General features: G+C 32.3%; 1 protein-coding gene across 1 annotated transcript in view; it reads right to left on the bottom strand.

Annotated features, from left to right (window-relative positions):
* Nucleotides 1–23,498, bottom strand: part of LOC128638168 (uncharacterized) — a gene marked incomplete in the record, with an annotated part of 174,028 nt that overhangs the window by 38,218 nt on the left and 112,312 nt on the right. Inside the window, 1 exon segment of the mRNA XM_053690032.1 lies at nucleotides 10,813–10,964. Within this exon segment, the coding sequence (XP_053546007.1) occupies nucleotides 10,813–10,964 (152 nt within the window).

The following is a 23,498-nucleotide window of genomic DNA, read 5'->3' as shown; positions in this document are numbered from 1 at the left end:
ACATCAAAATGAAGGTAGAAAAAAAGGTCTATCAAAATATGGTGACAAAGAATAATCCGTGAAGTCAATCCAAAATAGTGATAAAAATAAGTCCAAAAAAGATGTAAAATATCCAAAAGATAGAAAACAAAAAATAAATGATTAGTTTGTGCACATACTAGTGAGAGTGATCCCAAAAAGGGGGCTTATGTGGAGGGGTTATGTTTCCATGTAGAAAAATTATTTGCTGTATAAAAAGAAAAAAGAAAAAATTAAAAATAAGCAAAAATACAAAAATATAAATAAAAATAATCCTAGGGAATCTTCAAACCCTGAAAATAAAAGATAATAACAATAGTGTAATACTGTATTATAATTCAACAATCAAGGAATAAATAGCTCACCATAGCTCTGTCAACGCGTTTCGGCCCTCAAGAGAGGCCTTTATCAAGACTATAGTATGGTGTGGGTGAGCTGAAGACTTTATACCTTTCTCTAACCAATCAAATTGCATTGAAATTGCGCCAAATTTTTGCGCCAAAATTTCGCGCCAAAATTTCGCGCCAAAAATGTGGTACCGGAAGTGTTGAGCCGGAAGTGCTCATCTGTATAAAAAAAAAAAAAAAAAAAAAAAAAAAAAATTTTTTATAAAAAAATAAAAAAAAAATAAAATTAATAAAAATAATAAAAAAATAAAAATAAAAAATAAAAATAAAATAAAAAAAGTTCACATTTGTCTCTGTATCATTTAGATAAGGCTTTTATTTAGAGTTTGTCTATGTCTATGTTTATTAAACATTGTCTATGTTGTTCCTAATGTGTTTATTCGTGTTATGTGCCTTAGTAGTTAGCTGAGGGGTCAAATGTTATGGTTTGCCGGTGTTTTTTTTAACCGGAAATGGCCGCTGAGATGTAAACATCCGGTTAAGCTATATCGGATGTTATGGGTGAGGCGGAAGTGGTATTTACTCTGTACCAATCAGATCCGGAGGGGCAGAAAGCAGTTATCCCACATGTAGAGCCAGTTTTACAACTTGGCATGAAATATATGACAAAATACCAGTACGTTTCTGAACCGGAAGTAGCCGGAAAAAGTAAGATACTTTAACATCCGGTAAGATTGAGCCGGATGTTGCACCTTACCGGTCATGGTTAAACCGGAAGTGGTGTGTATCCTAGCCTATTCAAATTCAAAGGGACAAAAAGTGTTAACCTTGGTATTTGTCTAGTGAACAAAATCAATGTAGGGATCACGGTACAGAGAGTGTATATTGTAAAATACACAGTTTATATATATTGGAAAATATATATATATATCGAAAAATACATAATCTAATAAATAGAGATCTAAAAACCTTAAAGGAACTTTTGGAAACTTTCTAAAAAACTTTTTAGGATAAAAATATAAAAGATATGTAGTATAAAGAAAAACTTTTTTACAATGCATCTATGATTGGTTAGAAAATCTATAGAAGGAGTACATTTGTATCAACCTGTATTCTCTTTTTGTCATGTGCAATATTGGGTATTGGAAGTCTTATTTTCTATCTAAATGTGCCTGGTATAAAAATTAGTTAACCATGTGCGCACTATGATAGGAGTTTTTTGAAATCTGATGTGGATATGAAGGAAACTTGTCTCATACAAGTATATGAATGTATTTATGTAGATTGTGAGATCAATGGGTACTTTTATCGATCTAATTGATTAGTTGTCTTTTGGGGAATTGTGAATTTAAATTTGTTATGAGGTGTAATCATGTTGTTGGTATTGGGATTATGTTACCTCTATACACATTTTAAATTGTGTTTATATTCTTATGAAGAGTCAGGCTTCGGTTACTTTCTAACTTATTCTGTTAGATATTTCCCAGATGGAGAGGTTGCTAAGTCAAGTGTCTCTTATGCTGTTGACATATTATGGGATCATATCTTGTTAATATTATTGGCATCTCATATGCTGTTGACATATTAGGGGATCATATCTTGTTAATGTTATTGGCATCTATATAGTCTCTCTGTATGTGTAATAAGGTTTGTTGGAACTCATCTTATGGCTATTTGAGTAGAGCAATAAAAATAAAGATGATTAGATTGGCTTTAGAGATCCTAATATAGATCTTTGTGTGGATCTATGCATGACATCTTCATTAGATATATTTTGTTCTTGTCGTGTCATATATTGACCTCGTTATGTTTTCTTTATTGTTTTCCTTCTGTATGAGGGCAGCAGTGTTTTCCGAATAGATATTCAGAAGTCAAATTTATGTGTGTTTCAAGCTTAAAAGATGTGAGAGGTCTTCCTTGTTGTTCAGACCCTTCGGGTAGAGACAATCCAGCTCAAATATCCATCTGGATTCCGCGATTAGGAGCTTCTTTTCATAGTTGCCTCCCCTCCAATTAGGCTTTACTATCTGGATACCATAGAAGTTTAGATCCTTGATGTTTCCTTTGTGTTTAATAGAAAAGTGTCTATACAGTGCGGTGTCTGTGCTGCCATGTTCAATCTGTAGCACATGTTCCCGTATTCTGTCTTTTAGGCATCTCGAGGTTTGTCCGACGTATTGTAGTCCACATTTGCATTGTATTATGTAAATTACCCCCTTGCTGCTGCATCTGATCAGATCCTTTATTTCATGTTTGATACTGGAGTTGTGCGGTGAAAAGTTTTTGATTTTCAAGCCTCTCTTACACGCCTTGCAGCTCGGGCATGGGAAAAAACCTTTTATGGGTTTCCCGGATATATCTCTCGTCTGAGGTGTTGTTGGGCGTGGAATGCTAGGAGATAGAATGTTCTTAAGGTTATCTGATTTTCTATAGATAAATTTTGGTCTGTTGATGAGTGTTTCGCCAATTGTGTCGTCATCCTTCAGTAGATGCCAGTGCTTTTCTATTATTTTCTCGATGGTTCTCCTGTTTTCGCTGTACTGCGTGATAAAGGCAACCTCTATGGAGTCGGTGTTCATGTCTCTCCTAATTCTCTTGTCTTTATACTTGAGAAGTTCCTTGCGATCCTTTTGCCTGACTTCTTCTATATCTTTGTGGAGTTTTTCCTCTTCATATCCTCTCTCAAGAAAGCGTTTTTTCAGTTCTTCCGCCTGGGTTTCCCATAAAATGGGGTCCGAACAGTTCTTTTTCAATCTTAGTAACTGTCCCTTTGGTATATTCTCCTTCCATTTGAAATGATGGCAGCTGTCCCTGTGGACATAGTTGTTACAATCCACAGGTTTAAAAAATGTTGAAGTCTGAAGTTTCCCATTTTTGATGGTAATTTTTAGATCGAGGAATGTGATTTCCTTGTCACTGATCTCGTAGGTAAATTTCAGGTTGTTGGTGTTGTTATTCATAACCCTTATAGTGTGTTCTAAATCTTCTTTGGAGCCTTTCCATATCAGGAGGATGTCATCTATGTACCTGTAGTAGGAGACTAGGTCCGCGCCGGCTGGGCACGACTCCCAAAATATGTGTTCCCATTTGCCCATGTAAAGGTTCGCATAGCTCGGCGCGAACCTAGTCCCCATGGCGGTGCCGCACAGCTGTCTATAAAATGAAGGAAATGGACAGGATTCTAGGAGAGGCACATAACAACAAAATACTGAACCATAAAGAATTCAGATACATAAGCGTGGAGCATCCCATCACTCCCGTCTTCTACTACCTCCCGAAAATCCATAAGACCCTCCACAACCCTCCGGGAAGACCCATCATATCCGGCATAGGGTCTCTAACCAGTAATCTGTCTGAATATCTAGATAAGAACTTACAGAAATATGTGACACAACTACCATCGTGCGTGAGAGATTCCACACAGATTCTGAACAGTCTGGAGAATACAGAATGGAAAGAGAACTACCTACTCGCCACCTGTGACGTCACCTCCCTATATACCTGCATACCACACAAAGGAGGTCGAGAAGCTGTAGAGTACTTTCTCAAGAAGGACCACACAGTGCCGGCACTACAGAAGACATTCATTCTGGAAGGGATTAACTATATTCTAACGCACAACTATTTCCACCACGATGGGAAATTTTATAGACAGCTGTGCGGCACCGCCATGGGGACTAGGTTCGCGCCGAGCTATGCGAACCTTTACATGGGCAAATGGGAACACATATTTTGGGAGTCGTGCCCAGCCGGCGCGGACCTAGTCTCCTACTACAGGTACATAGATGACATCCTCCTGATATGGAAAGGCTCCAAAGAAGATTTAGAACACACTATAAGGGTTATGAATAACAACACCAACAACCTGAAATTTACCTACGAGATCAGTGACAAGGAAATCACATTCCTCGATCTAAAAATTACCATCAAAAATGGGAAACTTCAGACTTCAACATTTTTTAAACCTGTGGATTGTAACAACTATGTCCACAGGGACAGCTGCCATCATTTCAAATGGAAGGAGAATATACCAAAGGGACAGTTACTAAGATTGAAAAAGAACTGTTCGGACCCCATTTTATGGGAAACCCAGGCGGAAGAACTGAAAAAACGCTTTCTTGAGAGAGGATATGAAGAGGAAAAACTCCACAAAGATATAGAAGAAGTCAGGCAAAAGGATCGCAAGGAACTTCTCAAGTATAAAGACAAGAGAATTAGGAGAGACATGAACACCGACTCCATAGAGGTTGCCTTTATCACGCAGTACAGCGAAAACAGGAGAACCATCGAGAAAATAATAGAAAAGCACTGGCATCTACTGAAGGATGACGACACAATTGGCGAAACACTCATCAACAGACCAAAATTTATCTATAGAAAATCAGATAACCTTAAGAACATTCTATCTCCTAGCATTCCACGCCCAACAACACCTCAGACGAGAGATATATCCGGGAAACCCATAAAAGGTTTTTTCCCATGCCCGAGCTGCAAGGCGTGTAAGAGAGGCTTGAAAATCAAAAACTTTTCACCGCACAACTCCAGTATCAAACATGAAATAAAGGATCTGATCAGATGCAGCAGCAAGGGGGTAATTTACATAATACAATGCAAATGTGGACTACAATACGTCGGACAAACCTCGAGATGCCTAAAAGACAGAATACGGGAACATGTGCTACAGATTGAACATGGCAGCACAGACACCGCACTGTATAGACACTTTTCTATTAAACACAAAGGAAACATCAAGGATCTAAACTTCTATGGTATCCAGATAGTAAAGCCTAATTGGAGGGGAGGCAACTATGAAAAGAAGCTCCTAATCGCGGAATCCAGATGGATATTTGAGCTGGATTGTCTCTACCCGAAGGGTCTGAACAACAAGGAAGACCTCTCACATCTTTTAAGCTTGAAACACACATAAATTTGACTTCTGAATATCTATTCGGAAAACACTGCTGCCCTCATACAGAAGGAAAACAATAAAGAAAACATAACGAGGTCAATATATGACACGACAAGAACAAAATATATCTAATGAAGATGTCCTGCATAGATCCACACAAAGATCTATATTAGGATTTCTAAAGCCAATCTAATCATCTTTATTTTTATTGCTCTACTCAAATAGCCATAAGATGAGTTCCAACAAACCTTATTACACATACAGAGAGACTATATAGATGCCAATAACATTAACAAGATATGATCCCCTAATATGTCAACAACATATGAGATGCCAATAATATTAACAAGATATGATCCCATAATATGTCAACAGCATAAGAGACACTTGACTTAGCAACCTCTCCATCTGGGAAATATCTAACAGAATAAGTTAGAAAGTAACCGAAGCCTGACTCTTCATAAGAATATAAACACAATTTAAAATGTGTATAGAGGTAACATAATCCCAATACCAACAACATGATTACACCTCATAACAAATTTAAATTCACAATTCCCCAAAAGACAACTAATCAATTAGATCGATAAAAGTACCCATTGATCTCACAATCTACATAAATACATTCATATACTTGTATGAGACAAGTTTCCTTCATATCCACATCAGATTTCAAAAAACTCCTATCATAGTGCGCACATGGTTAACTAATTTTTATACCAGGCACATTTAGATAGAAAATAAGACTTCCAATACCCAATATTGCACATGACAAAAAGAGAATACAGGTTGATACAAATGTACTCCTTCTATAGATTTTCTAACCAATCATAGATGCATTGTAAAAAAGTTTTTCTTTATACTACATATCTTTTATATTTTTATCCTAAAAAGTTTTTTAGAAAGTTTCCAAAAGTTCCTTTAAGGTTTTTAGATCTCTATTTATTAGATTATGTATTTTTCGATATATATATATATTTTCCAATATATATAAACTGTGTATTTTACAATATACACTCTCTGTACCGTGATCCCTACATTGATTTTGTTCACTAGACAAATACCAAGGTTAACACTTTTTGTCCCTTTGAATTTGAATAGGCTAGGATACACACCACTTCCGGTTTAACCATGACCGGTAAGGTGCAACATCCGGCTCAATCTTACCGGATGTTAAAGTATCTTACTTTTTCCGGCTACTTCCGGTTCAGAAACGTACCGGTATTTTGTCATATATTTCATGCCAAGTTGTAAAACTGGCTCTACATGTGGGATAACTGCTTTCTGCCCCTCCGGATCTGATTGGTACAGAGTAAATACCACTTCCGCCTCACCCATAACATCCGATATAGCTTAACCGGATGTTTACATCTCAGCGGCCATTTCCGGTTAAAAAAAACACCGGCAAACCATAACATTTGACCCCTCAGCTAACTACTAAGGCACATAACACGAATAAACACATTAGGAACAACATAGACAATGTTTAATAAACATAGACATAGACAAACTCTAAATAAAAGCCTTATCTAAATGATACAGAGACAAATGTGAACTTTTTTTATTTTATTTTTATTTTTTATTTTTATTTTTTTATTATTTTTATTAATTTTATTTATTTTTTTTTTTTTATTTTTTTTTTTTTTTATACAGATGAGCACTTCCGGCTCAACACTTCCGGTACCACATTTTTGGCGCGAAATTTTGGCGCGAAATTTTGGCGCAAAAATTTGGCGCAATTTCAATGCAATTTGATTGGTTAGAGAAAGGTATAAAGTCTTCAGCTCACCCACACCATACTATAGTCTTGATAAAGGCCTCTCTTGAGGGCCGAAACGCGTTGACAGAGCTATGGTGAGCTATTTATTCCTTGATTGTTGAATTATAATACAGTATTACACTATTGTTATTATCTTTTATTTTCAGGGTTTGAAGATTCCCTAGGATTATTTTTATTTATATTTTTGTATTTTTGCTTATTTTTAATTTTTTCTTTTTTCTTTTTATACAGCAAATAATTTTTCTACATGGAAACATAACCCCTCCACATAAGCCCCCTTTTTGGGATCACTCTCACTAGTTTGTGCACATACTAATCATTTATTTTTTGTTTTTTATCTTTTGGATATTTTACATCTTTTTTGGACTTATTTTTATCACTATTTTGGATTGACTTCACGGATTATTCTTTGTCACCATATTTTGATAGACCTTTTTTTCTACCTTCATTTTGATGTTTTTTAAATGTCTCTTTGAAATGTTTTTTGCAAAGCTTTTTTAATAGAACTTTTGAATCTGCTGGATTTGCACTATTCATTTATACCACGTTTTTGGACAACACTTAAATTTGGACAGTTTATTTTTTGGATACACATGTGAAAATCTATTTATATCTCTTAACTTTGAGAAGGGATTTTTGGACACTACTTAACCTTTTTTTATATATCTCTTAACTTTGAGAAGGGATTATTGGACATTATTTACTTTTCATTGTTTTTTATTATTTTTTATTGTTTATTATTTTCAGATTTATGCCAACACAACTATATATGAGACGAATTTTATGAGACATTATACATACAGCTAAAAAGCAAAACACGCGTGTTTTTATAGATATTTATGTGTTTATGTGTTTTTACACATTATTTCTTGCCGTTCTGTTAAAATATATTTTAAACGACACCCTTGTTTTATATGTTTAATATGTATTAAATGCTTTTATGTATCAACTGTGCCACTCTTAGATCTTAGATCTAGATATCAAAACCTACACATCTATACAGCACAACTACCATAATTGTAGCTGAGCTATAGCGCTATACAATTTCTCAGACAGAATACCATATTTTCACACCTATACCGCACCAGACCTCGCCAAGATTTGGCGCTCCTTTCTAAACCACGTTTTGACACATGTGTTATCTATTATACCTGTAAAGCTGTGTTATGTATTATGCCTGTAAAGCTGTGTTATGTATTATACCTGTAAAGCTGTGTTATGTATTATACATGTAAAGCTGTGTTATCTATTATACCTGTAAAGCTGTGTTATCTATTATACCTGTAAAGCTGTGTTATGTATTATACCTGTAAAACTGTGTTATGTATTATACCTGTAAAACTGTGTTATGTATTATACCTGTAAAACTGTGTTATGTATTATACCTGTAAAACTGCGTTATGTATTATACCTGTAAAGCTGTGTTATGTATTATGCCTGTAAAGCTGTGTTATGTATTATACCTGTAAAGCTGTGTTATGTATTATACCTGTAAAGCTGTGTTATGTATTATGCCTGTAAAGCTATGTTATCTGTTATACCTGTAAAGCTGTGTTATGTATTATGCCTGTAAAGCTGTGTTATGTATTATACCTGTAAAGCTGTGTTATGTATTATACCTGTAAAGCTGTGTTATGTATTATGCCTGTAAAGCTGTGTTATGTATTATACCTGTAAAGTTGTGTTATCTATTATACCTGTAAAGTTGTGTTACGTATTATGCCTGTAAAGCTGTGTTATGTATTATACCTGTAAAGCTGTGTTATGTATTATACATGTAAAGCTGTGTTATCTATTATACCTGTAAAGCTGTGTTATCTATTATACCTGTAAAGCTGTGTTATGTATTATACCTGTAAAACTGTGTTATGTATTATACCTGTAAAGCTGTGTTATGTATTATACCTGTAAAGCTGTGTTATGTATTATACCTGTAACGCTGGGTTATGTATTATACATGTAAAGCTGTGTTATGTATTATACCTGTAAAACTGTGTTATCTATTATACCTGTAAAGCTGTGTTATCTATTATACCTGTAAAGCTGTGTTATGTATTATGCCTGTAAAGCTGTGTTATCTATTATACCTGTAAAGCTGTGTTATGTATTATACCTGTAAAACTGTGTTATGTATTATACCTGTAAAGCTGTGTTATGTATTATGCCTGTAAAGCTGTGTTATCTATTATACCTGTAAAGTTGTGTTATCTATTATACCTGTAAAGTTGTGTTACGTATTATGCCTGTAAAGCTGTGTTATGTATTATACCTGTAAAGCTGTGTTATGTATTATACATGTAAAGCTGTGTTATCTATTATACCTGTAAAGCTGTGTTATCTATTATACCTGTAAAGCTGTGTTATGTATTATACCTGTAAAACTGTGTTATGTATTATACCTGTAAAGCTGTGTTATGTATTATACCTGTAAAACTGTGTTATCTATTATACCTGTAAAACTGTGTTATCTATTATACCTGTAAAGCTGTGTTATCTATTATACCTGTAAAGCTGTGTTATGTATTATGCCTGTAAAGCTGTGTTATCTATTATACCTGTAAAGCTGTGTTATGTATTATACCTGTAAAACTGTGTTATGTATTATACCTGTAAAGCTGTGTTATCTATTATACCTGTAAAGCTGTGTTATGTATTATACCTGTAAAGCTGTGTTATGTATTATACCTGTAAAGCTGTATTATTTATTATACCTGTAAAGCTGTGTTATGTATTATACCTGTAAAGCTGTGTTATCTATTATACCTGTAAAGCTGTGTTATGTATTATACCTGTAAAGCTGTGTTATGTATTATACCTGTAACGCTGGGTTATGTATTATACATGTAAAGCTGTGTTATCTATTATACCTGTAAAGCTGTGTTATGTATTATACATGTAAAGCTGTGTTATGTATTATACATGTAAAGCTGTGTTATCTATTATAGCTGTAAAGCTGTGTTATGTATTATACATGTAAAGCTGTGTTATGTATTATACATGTAAAGCTGTGTTATCTATTATACCTGTAAAGCTGTGTTATGTATTATACCTGTAAAGCTGTGTTATGTATTGTACCTGTAAAGCTGTGTTATGTATTATACCTGTAAAGCTGTGTTATCTATTATACCTGTAAAGCTGTATTATGTATTATACATGTAAAGCTGTGTTATCTGTTATAACTTGGAAACTCTGGGAATTAATGGACTGTACAGTGTTGATATCTTATCATGCCTCATACCTGGCATCTAATTACAGAGTAGGGAATAGATTATGAGTGGTACTCTTTTACGCGCAAGTGGTAAAGGGTATTTTGCGTCTCTTTGTGTGCAATGGAAATAGAGTGCATATTATGAGTTGAAAATAAACGTTTTAGCTTGAGCACAATTTAATTTAACATGCGTCCTTTTAGCACGACTTCAGAATACGAGTATTGCTTCTTTGCAGTTTTTGTGCTTCATTTGAGTTTACGGGGGAATACGTTAATGCGTTCGCAATATTTGAAGTTCAAGTTTTAGCCTGCTTTGGTTTTTTGCTTGCGCCCTAACTTTTTACTTTCAACTTATAATACGAGCACAACCTGGTGCACACAAAAAGCCTCTGTCTAGCAAAGTTAACACGTGAGCAGGAGTCCTAAATAGTGCTCCACTTGTAATCTAGACCTAGATGGGCCAAACAGTTTTTATCAATCATCAAGTTATACTCGTTAGTTTTGCAGTTTTTGTAGCTGATAAAATACCTACAGTGATGCTGACACTTACATAGTTATGGGACGTAAGAAGTTGCAGGATATAGATACCGTACTGGTAAACCACAAACTCTCTTGCTGTTAGTTCCGCTAGGTGCACAACGGTTAGCTCTCCCTTTTTTGTTAGCTGTAAATCCATAAGATCTCGGAATTTATTTCCTTTATCTGAAATAAAAAACAAATATTTTTGAAGCTTGAACAAATTAAGATTTTTGCTTATAGCTCTTATAGCACGTTATTGGTACATCTTGGTAAGAAAGCATTCAAAGTACTAAGTGTGAGGTGTGGCTCACTACCTGTGTGAATATAAAGTGGAGTGGCACTGATAGCTTGCTATATAAGGTTTGGCACATCTGTGGTAAGATCACCTGTATACTTTGTATATGCTCACTATGCAATTTACTGCCTAAGGTACATCTCTTGGTAAGAACGGGTATATAATATCCATTACGAAGATTTCTGCATTTGCAAACAAAATATCCAGTGTGTGGCATTGTTTATTATCTGTGTGAACACATGGTGTAGCAGAATGGCCTGCTTGGTACATCTATGGTAAGATCAGATATGTATCCCACACACACCTAAAAGTTGCAATCATTTGCTTAAAAGTATATCTTTTGATTCAAACGGATACATTGGCCTCTAGTTATCAAGCCGTTAACCTCAAATACGCTGGAATTCCGCAGAGTATTTGTGGCGAGGCTGATTCGCCTAAGTTATCAAACCCTACACACCGGCAAAAGTAGAATATAGTGACGTAAGCTTCGATCCGCCGGACTCAATCCGACACAGATTGATTCTTACATCACTCCAGATGTTCCGAATGCAAGTTCGGCACAATCTGACTACTTTTGCTAGTTATCAAATGACTAGCAGGTACGCTCGGCACTTTTCCGGCCCAGCGTACCTGGTTTTCAATCCATTGGATCAGCCAATTGGATTGAACTTCATTTTTCCTACCTTAATTCCGATTGGCTGATAGAATCCTATCAGCCAATCGGAATTCGAGGGATGCCATCTTGGATGACGTCACTTAAAGGAACCTTTATTCGTCGGGTAGTCGTCGGGGAAGAAGGATGTTACGCAATGGTGGTCTTGAAGATGGAGCCGCACCTCGTCGGATGGATGAAGATAGAAGATGCTGCTTGGATGAAGATGTCTGCCGGTCCGGATATCCTCTTCTGCCCGGATAGGATGAAGACTTCTGCCGGTCTGGATGTCCTCTTCTGACCCATCGGATGAAGACTTCGGCCCGGCTGGGTGAAGACGACTCAAGGTAGGGAGATCTTCAGGGGGTTAGTGTTAGTTTTTTCTAAGGGGGGTTTGGGTGGGTTAGAGTAGGGGTATGTGGGTGGGGGGTTTTAATGTTGGGGGAGGTTGTATTTTTTTTTACAGGCAAAAGAGCTGATTACTTTGGGGCATGCCTTTTAAGGGCTGGTAAAAGAGCTGATTACTTTTTAATGTAGAATAGGGTAGGGACTTTTATTATTTTTTTTAATTTTATTTTATTAGGGGCTTGGATTAGGTGTAATTAGTTTAAAATTCTTTTAATATTTTTTTATTTTCTGTAATTTAGTGTGTTTTTTTTGTAATTTAGTTTAGTTTATTTAATTGTATTTAATTGTAGGTAATTGTAGGTAATTTATTTAATTAATTTAATGATAGCGTAGTGTTAGGTTTAATTGTAATTTAGGTTAGGATTTATTTTACAGGTAATTTTGTATTTCTTTTAGCTAGGTAGTTATTAAATAGTTAATAACTATTTAATAACTATTGCACCTAGTTAAAATAAATACAAAGTTACCTGTAAAATAAATATAAATCCTAAAATAGCTACAATATAACTATTAGTTATATTGTAGCTATCTTAGGGTTTATTTTACAGGTAAGTATTTAGTTTTAAATAGGATTAACTTAGTTAATGATAGTAATTTTTATTTAGATTTATTAAAATAATATTTAAGTTAGGGGGGTGTTAGGGTTAGTGTTAGACTTAGGTTTAGGGGTTAATTAGTTTAATATAGATGGCGGCGGTATAGGGGGGGCAGGATAGGGGTTAATAAATTTATTATAGGTGGCGACGGTGTAGGGGGGGGCAGATTAGGGGTTAATAAGTTTAATATAGGTGGCAGCGGGGTCCGGTGGTGGCGGTTTAGGGGTTAAACAATTTATTTAGTTGCGGCGGGGTACGGGATCGGCAGGATAGGGGTTAATAAATTTATTATAGGTGGCGGTGGTATAGGGGGGCAGGATAGGGGTTAATAGGTATTATGTAGGTGGCAGAGTGGTCCTGGAGCGGCGTTTTAGGGGTTAATACATTTATTATAGTTGCGGTGGGGTCCGGGAGCGGCGGTTTAGGGGTTAATATATTTATTATAGTTGCGGCGGGGTCTAGGAGCATCGGTTTAGGGGTTAATAACGTTATTTAGTTGCGGGGGGCTCCGGGGGCGGCGGTATAGGGGGTAGAACAGTATAGTATAGTGTGGGTGCTTAGTGACAGCTTATCAATAAAGCTGTAGAAAAGCCGAAGAGCAGCGAGATCGGATGAGTGATAACTATCACAGTCCGCTGCTCATCACCCCGTACTTGGTGCGCGGCTTTTTGAAAGCTTTTTTGATAACTTTGGCGAACGTATTCAGGTCCGCGGTGGCGATGTGAGGCGAGCTTAGGCGAGCGTATTGGGGCCAGAGAAGGCAGGTACGTACGGAGCTTGATAACTAGAGGCCACTGTATTCAGTAGGAAGATTCCTTTGTCTTGCTAACAGCACGGCCTGTCCAATCAGGTGATTTTTGGAGGCTGACCCCTCCCATTTCTACTTTCATCATAGGGAGGAGGGGAATTAACTTTTGTTAGCATTGCATGAACTTTATATTTGCTTGCTTGCTCATGTATATGTGTATGTTTCTCTGTCTTGTTCCAAACGGTATACATTTACTCTGTGATCACAGGTTATTATAAATTGGATTCATAAGAGGATTATTTCATCTGTATTCTATCCTGCCGTTTGTTCAAGCAAGGCTATGTATGCCTGTGATGCTAGATACAATTCATTTTATGTTTCATCATCTGTACTTTGCTATATGCGACTGATGTAGAATATACATATATATATATATATATATATATATATATATATATATATATATATATATATATATATATATATATATATATCACATATTTATGCAGCTCTGTGGTGTTACTTTACCTCTGCATGTATAAGTGATATACTAGATCTCTACCTGTTTTGGATTTTATAGTTATCCAATACAGGAAATGGTACTAATTGTGTGATTTAATGATACAGGCTTGCATTATATTGATATGAGATGTAGTTCTGGTTTTAATTTGTATATGGTGGTGTGGTTGCACGTTTCTGCACTATTTTTGAGATGGCAGGGCATGTTTGGGCAAACTTCTTTTGTAAATGCTATATGAGTTTAATAAATTGTTGAATTCACCTCATATGTGTGCCGTTTTTATTCCCTTTCTTTTTTAGAGGATTATTGTATTCTCTAATATTTTTTTCTCTCCTTTTTAGTATGAAATATTAATACATCAATTATATACAGGCTGCTGTTTATGTGTAATATTAATACATCACTTATATACAGACTGCTGTTTATGTGTAATATTAATACATCACTTATATACAGGCTGCTGTTTATGTGTAATATTAATACGTCACTTATATACAGGCTGCTGTTTATATGTAATATTAATACATCACTTATATACAGACTGCTGTTTATGTGTAATATTAATACATCACTTATATACAGACTGCACATTATGTGTAATATTAATACGTCACTTATATACAGGCTGCTGTTTATATGTAATATTAATACATCACTTATATACAGACTGCTGTTTATGTGTAATATTAATACATCACTTATATACAGGCTGCTGTTTATATGTAATATTAATACATCACTTATACACAGACTGCTGTTTATGTGTAATATTAATACGTCACTTATATACAGGCTGCTGTTTATATGTAATATTAATACATCACTTATATACAGACTGCTGTTTATGTGTAATATTAATACATCACTTATACACAGACTGCTGTTTATGTGTAATATTAATACATCACTTATACACAGACTGCTGTTTATGTGTAATATTAATACATCACTTATATACAGACTGCTGTTTATGTGTAATATTAATACGTCACTTATATACAGACTGCTGTTTATGTGTAATATTAATACATCACTTATATACAGGCTGCTGTTTATGTGTAATATTAATACATCACTTATATACAGACTGCTGTTTATGTGTAATATTAATACATCACTTATACACAGGCTGCTGTTTATGTGTAATATTAATACATCACTTATATACAGGCTGCTGTTTAGGTGTAATATTAATACATCACTTATATACAGACTGCTGTTTATGTGTAATATTAATACATCACTTATATACAGGCTGCTGTTTATATGTAATATTAATACATCACTTATATACAGACTGCACATTATATGTAATATTAATACATCACTTATACACAGACTGCTGTTTATATGTAATATTAATACATCACTTATATACAGGCTGCTGTTTATATGTAATATTAATACATCACTTATATACAGACTGCACATTATATGTAATATTAATACATCACTTATACACAGGCTGCTGTTTATGTGTAATATTAATACATCACTTATACACAGGCTGCTGTTTATGTGTAATATTAATACATCACTTATACACAGACTGCTGTTTATGTGTAATATTAATACATCACTTATATACAGACTGCTGTTTATATGTAATATTAATACATCACTTATATACAGACTGCTGTTTATATGTAATATTAATACATCACTTATACACAGGCTGCTGTTTATGTGTAATATTAATACATCACTTATATACAGACTGCTGTTTATGTGTAATATTAATACATCACTTATATACAGACTGCTGTTTATATGTAATATTAATATATCACTTATATACAGACTGCTGTTTATGTGTAAAATAATACATCACTTATATACAGACTGCTGTTTATGTGTAATATTAATACATCACTTATATACAGGCTGCTGTTTATATGTAATATTAATACGACACTTATATACAGACTGCTGTTTATGTGTAGTATTAATACATCACTTATATACAGACTGCTGTTTATGTGTAATATTAATACATCACTTATATACAGACTGCTGTTTATATGTAATATTAATACATAACTTACATACAGACTGCTGTTTATGTGTAATATTAATACATCACTTATATACAGGCTGCTGTTTATATGTAATATTAATACATCACTTACATACAGACTGCTGTTTATGTGTAATATTAATACATCACTTATATACAGGCTGCTGTTTATGTGTAATATTAATACATCACTTATATACAGGCTGCTGTTTATGTGTAATATTAATACATCACTTAAATACAGACTGCTGTTTATGTGTAATATTAATACATCACTTATACACAGACTGCTGTTTATGTGTAATATTAATACATCACTTATATACAGGCTGCTGTTTATGTGTAATATTAATACATCACTTATATACAGGCTGCTGTTTGTGTAATATTAATACATCACTTATATACAGACTGCTGTTTATGTGTAATATTAATACATCACTTATATACAGGCTGCTGTTTATGTGTAATATTAATACATCACTTATTTACAGACTGCTGTTTATGTGTAATATTAATACATCACTTATACACAGACTGCTGTTTATGTGTAATATTAATACATCACTTATATACAGGCTGCTGTTTATATGTAATATTAATACATCACTTATATACAGGCTGCTGTTTATGTGTAATATTAATAAATCACTTATATACAGACTGCTGTTTATGTGTAATATTAATACGTCACTTATATACAGACTGCTGTTTATATGTAATATTAAAACATCACTTATATACAGACTGCACATTATATGTAATATTAATACATCACTTATACACAGACTGCTGTTTATATGTAATATTAATACATCACTTATATACAGGCTGCTGTTTATATGTAATATTAATACATCACTTATATACAGACTGCACATTATATGTAATATTAATACATCACTTATACACAGGCTGCTGTTTATGTGTAATATTAATACATCACTTATACACAGGCTGCTGTTTATGTGTAATATTAATACATCACTTATACACAGACTGCTGTTTATGTGTAATATTAATACATCACTTATATACAGACTGCTGTTTATATGTAATATTAATACATCACTTATATACAGACTGCTGTTTATATGTAATATTAATACATCACTTATACACAGGCTGCTGTTTATGTGTAATATTAATACATCACTTATATACAGACTGCTGTTTATGTGTAATATTAATACATCACTTATATACAGACTGCTGTTTATATGTAATATTAATATATCACTTATATACAGACTGCTGTTTATGTGTAAAATAATACATCACTTATATACAGACTGCTGTTTATGTGTAATATTAATACATCACTTATATACAGGCTGCTGTTTATATGTAATATTAATACGGCACTTATATACAGACTGCTGTTTATGTGTAGTATTAATACATCACTTATATACAGACTGCTGTTTATGTGTAATATTAATACATCACTTATATACAGACTGCTGTTTATATGTAATATTAATACATAACTTACATACAGACTGCTGTTTATGTGTAATATTAATACATCACTTATATACAGACTGCTGTTTATGTGTAATATTAATACATCACTTATATACAGACTGCTGTTTATGTGTAATATTAATACATCACTTATATACAGACTGCTGTTTATGTGTAATATTAATACATCACTTATACACAGGCTGCTGTTTATGTGTAATATTAATACATCACTTATATACAGGCTGCTGTTTATGTGTAATATTAATACATCACTTATATACAGACTGCACATTATATGTAATATTAATACATCACTTATATACAGGCTGCTGTTTATGTGTAATATTAATACATCACTTATATACAGGCTGCTGTTTATATGTAATATTAATACATCACTTATATACAGACTGCTGTTTATGTGTAATATTAATACATCACTTATATACAGACTGCTGTTTATATGTAATATTAATACATCACTTATATACAGACTGCTGTTTATGTGTAATATTAATACATCACTTATACACAGGCTGCTGTTTATGTGTAATATTAATACATCACTTATACACAGACTGCTGTTTATGTGTAATATTAATAAATCACTTATATACAGACTGCTGTTTATGTGTAATATTAATACATCACTTATATACAGACTGCTGTTTATATGTAATATTAATACATCACTTATATACAGGCTGCTGTTTATGTGTAATATTAATTCATCACTTATATACAGGCTGCTGTTTATGTGTAATATTAATACATCACTTAAATACAGACTGCTGTTTATGTGTAATATTAATACATCACTTATACACAGACTGCTGTTTATGTGTAATATTAATACATCACTTATATACAGGCTGCTGTTTATGTGTAATATTAATACATCACTTATATACAGGCTGCTGTTTGTGTAATATTAATACATCACTTATATACAGACTGCTGTTTATGTGTAATATTAATACATCACTTATATACAGGCTGCTGTTTATGTGTAATATTAATACATCACTTATTTACAGACTGCTGTTTATGTGTAATATTAATACATCACTTATACACAGACTGCTGTTTATGTGTAATATTAATACATCACTTATATACAGGCTGCTGTTTATATGTAATATTAATACATCACTTATATACAGGCTGCTGTTTATGTGTAATATTAATAAATCACTTATATACAGACTGCTGTTTATGTGTAATATTAATACGTCACTTATATACAGACTGCTGTTTATATGTAATATTAAAACATCACTTATATACAGACTGCTGTTTATGTGTAATATTAATACATCACTTATATACAGGCTGCTGTTTATGTGTAATATTAATACATCACTTATACACAGACTGCTGTTTATATGTAATATTAATACATCACTTATATACAGGCTGCTGTTTATGTGTAATATTAATACATCACTTATATACAGGCTGCTGTTTATTTGTAATATTAATACGTCACTTATATACAGACTGCTGTTTATGTGTAATATTAATACATCACTTATATACAGGCTGCTGTTTATGTGTAATATTAATACATCACTTATATACAGACTGCTGTTTATTTGTAATATTAATACGTCACTTATATACAGACTGCTGTTTATGTGTAATATTAATACATCACTTATATACAGACTGCTGTTTATGTGTAATATTAATACATCACTTATATACAGACTGCTGTTTATGTGTAATATTAATACGTCACTTATATACAGACTGCTGTTTATGTGTAATATTAATACATCACTTATATACAGACTGCTGTTTATGTGTAATATTAATACATCACTTATATACAGACTGCTGTTTATGTGTAATATTAATACATCACTTATATACAGGCTGCTGTTTATATGTAATATTAATACATCACTTATATACAGGCTGCTGTTTATGTGTAATATTAATAAATCACTTATATACAGACTGCTGTTTATGTGTAATATTAATACATCACTTATATACAGACTGCTGTTTATATGTAATATTAAAACATCACTTATATACAGACTGCTGTTTATGTGTAATATTAATACATCACTTATATACAGGCTGCTGTTTATGTGTAATATTAATACATCACTTATACACAGACTGCTGTTTATATGTAATATTAATACATCACTTATATACAGGCTGCTGTTTATGTGTAATATTAATACATCACTTATATACAGGCTGCTGTTTATTTGTAATATTAATACGTCACTTATATACAGACTGCTGTTTATGTGTAATATTAATACATCACTTATATACAGGCTGCTGTTTATGTGTAATATTAATACATCACTTATATACAGACTGCTGTTTATTTGTAATATTAATACGTCACTTATATACAGACTGCTGTTTATGTGTAATATTAATACATCACTTATATACAGACTGCTGTTTATGTGTAATATTAATACATCACTTATATACAGACTGCTGTTTATGTGTAATATTAATACGTCACTTATATACAGACTGCTGTTTATGTGTAATATTAATACATCACTTATATACAGACTGCTGTTTATGTGTAATATTAATACGTCACTTATATACAGACTGCTGTTTATGTGTAATATTAATACATCACTTATATACAGACTGCTGTTTATGTGTAATATTAATACATCACTTATATACAGACTGCTGTTTATGTGTAATATTAATACATCACTTATATACAGACTGCTGTTTATGTGTAATATTAATACATCACTTATATACAGGCTGCTGTTTATATGTAATATTAATACATCACTTATACACAGACTGCTGTTTATGTGTAATATTAATACATCACTTATATACAGACTGCTGTTTATATGTAATATTAATACATCACTTATACACAGACTGTTGTTTATGTGTAATATTAATACATCACTTACATACAGACTGCTGTTTATGTGTAATATTAATACATCACTTATATACAGGCTGCTGTTTGTGTAATATTAATACATCACTTATATACAGACTGCTGTTTATATGTAATATTAATACATCACTTATACACAGACTGCTGTTTATGTGTAATATTAATACATCACTTATATACAGGCTGCTGTTTGTGTAATATTAATACATCACTTATATACAGACTGCTGTTTATATGTAATATTAATACATCACTTATACACAGACTGCTGTTTATGTGTAATATTAATACATCACTTATATAGAGGCTGCTGTTTGTGTAATATTAATACATCACTTATATACAGACTGCTGTTTATATGTAATATTAATACATCACTTATATACAGACTGCTGTTTATGTGTAATATTAATACATCACTTATATACAGACTGCTGTTTATGTGTAATATTAATATGTCACTTATATACAGACTGCTGTTTATGTGTAATATTAATACGTCACTTATATACAGACTGCTGTTTATGTGTAATATTAATACGTCACTTATATACAGACTGCTGTTTATGTGTAATATTAATACATCACTTATATACAGACTGCTGTTTATGTGTAATATTAATACATCACTTATATACAGGCTGCTGTTTATATGTAATATTAATACATCACTTATATACAGACTGCTGTTTATGTGTAATATTAATACATCACTTATATACAGACTGCTGTTTATGTGTAATATTAATACGTCACTTATATACAGACTGCTGTTTATGTGTAATATTAATACATCACTTATATACAGACTGCTGTTTATGTGTAATATTAATACATCACTTATATACAGGCTGCTGTTTATGTGTAATATTAATATGTCACTTATATACAGACTGCTGTTTATGTGTAATATTAATACATCATTTATATACAGACTGCTGTTTATATGTAATATTAATACATTACTTATATACAGACTGCACATTATATGTAATATTAATACATCACTTATAGTGAAAAAGGGTGTGTGTACAAGCGCTAAGGTAATCCCCAAGCAGTATCCAAACAGAGATCCTAACCAACCTCCAAAAAATATGCACAAGTAGTAAGAAGTGAATACAGCGCCAACAAGAGGCCAAGGGATAAATATACTCACAGAGAGATAAAAGAAGATTATTTAATGAACCATGTTAGAAAGCATAAGTAATAAAAGACTATATATAAAAAATGTAAAAAGCACATATAAATAAAATTACAAATACAGGAATATCTTACAGAAGCGGCTCAAAGGGCCAAAGCTGATAATTACAATAAAAACAGAGGTAATAACAGGTGATCAGTGTGAGTGGTACACCAGAATAAGAGTGTATACTGATAAAACAGAATTAGCCTAAGTACAACTGTAGCAAGTGCATCAAGCAAAAAACTAATAAACAATAATACAAACAATAGTGTTCAAAATTAGTGTTACAAAAATAGTGTTCCAAAAAATAGAAAAATGCACTGCAGTGCAAAAAAAGGGGGTAGCAAAATAATTGTATAGATACAATCAAATAGTGAGTGAGTGCAAATGGATATAAAAATGCTAGCTACTTAATCCAGTGATTAAGTGATTACATCACTTATATACAGACTGCTGTTTATGTGTAATATTAATACATCACTTATATACAGACTGCTGTTTATATGTAATATTAATACATCACTTATATACAGACTGCTGTTTATGTGTAATATTAATACATCACTTATACACAGGCTGCTGTTTATGTGTAATATTAATACATCACTTATACACAGACTGCTGTTTATGTGTAATATTAATAAATCACTTATATACAGACTGCTGTTTATGTGTAATATTAATACATCACTTATATACAGACTGCTGTTTATGTGTAGTATTAATACATCACTTATATACAGGCTGCTGTTTATGTGTAATATTAATACATCACTTATACACAGACTGCTGTTTATATGTAATATTAATACATCACTTATATACAGACTGCTGTTTATGTGTAATATTAATACATCACTTATATACAGGCTGCTGTTTATATGTAATATTAATACATCACTTATATACAGGCTGTTGTTTATGTGTAATATTAATACATCACTTATATACAGGCTGCTGTTTATGTGTAATATTAATACATCACTTATACACAGACTGCTGTTTATGTGTAATTTTAATACATCACTTATATACAGACTGCTGTTTATGTGTAATATTAATACGTCACTTATATACAGACTGCTGTTTATGTGTAATATTAATACATCACTTATATACAGGCTGCTGTTTATATGTAATATTAATACATCACTTATACACAGACTGCTGTTTATGTGTAATATTAATAAATCACTTATATACAGACTGCTGTTTATGTGTAATATTAATACATCACTTATATACAGGCTTCTGTTTATGTGTAATATTAATAAATCACTTATATACAGACTGCTGTTTATGTGTAATATTAATACATCACTTATATACAGACTGCTGTTTATGTGTAATATTAATACATCACTTATATACAGACTGCTGTTTATGTGTAATATTAATACGTCACTTATATACAGACTGCTGTTTATGTGTAATATTAATACATCACTTATATACAGACTGCTGTTTATGTGTAATATTAATACATCACTTATATACAGACTGCTGTTTATGTGTAATATTAATACATCACTTATACACAGACTGCTGTTTATGTGTAATATTAATACATCACTTATATACAGACTGCTGTTTATGTGTAATATTAATACATCACTTATTTACAGACTACTGTTTATGTGTAATATTAATACATCACTTATATACAGACTGCTGTTTATGTGTAATATTAATACATCACTTATATACAGGCTGCTGTTTATGTGTAATATTAATACGTCACTTATATACAGACTGCTGTTTATATGTAATATTAATACATCACTTATATACAGACTGCTGTTTATGTGTAATATTAATACATCACTTATATACAGACTGCTGTTTATGTGTAGTATTAATACATCACTTATATACAGACTGCTGTTTATGTGTAATATTAATACATCACTTATACAC

Source organism: Bombina bombina, chromosome 8 (genome assembly GCF_027579735.1).
Source record: "Bombina bombina isolate aBomBom1 chromosome 8, aBomBom1.pri, whole genome shotgun sequence".
NCBI lineage: Eukaryota > Metazoa > Chordata > Amphibia > Anura > Bombinatoridae > Bombina > Bombina bombina.
Note: the sequence above shows the minus strand (reverse complement) of the source record. Positions and strands in the feature narration are given on the sequence as shown.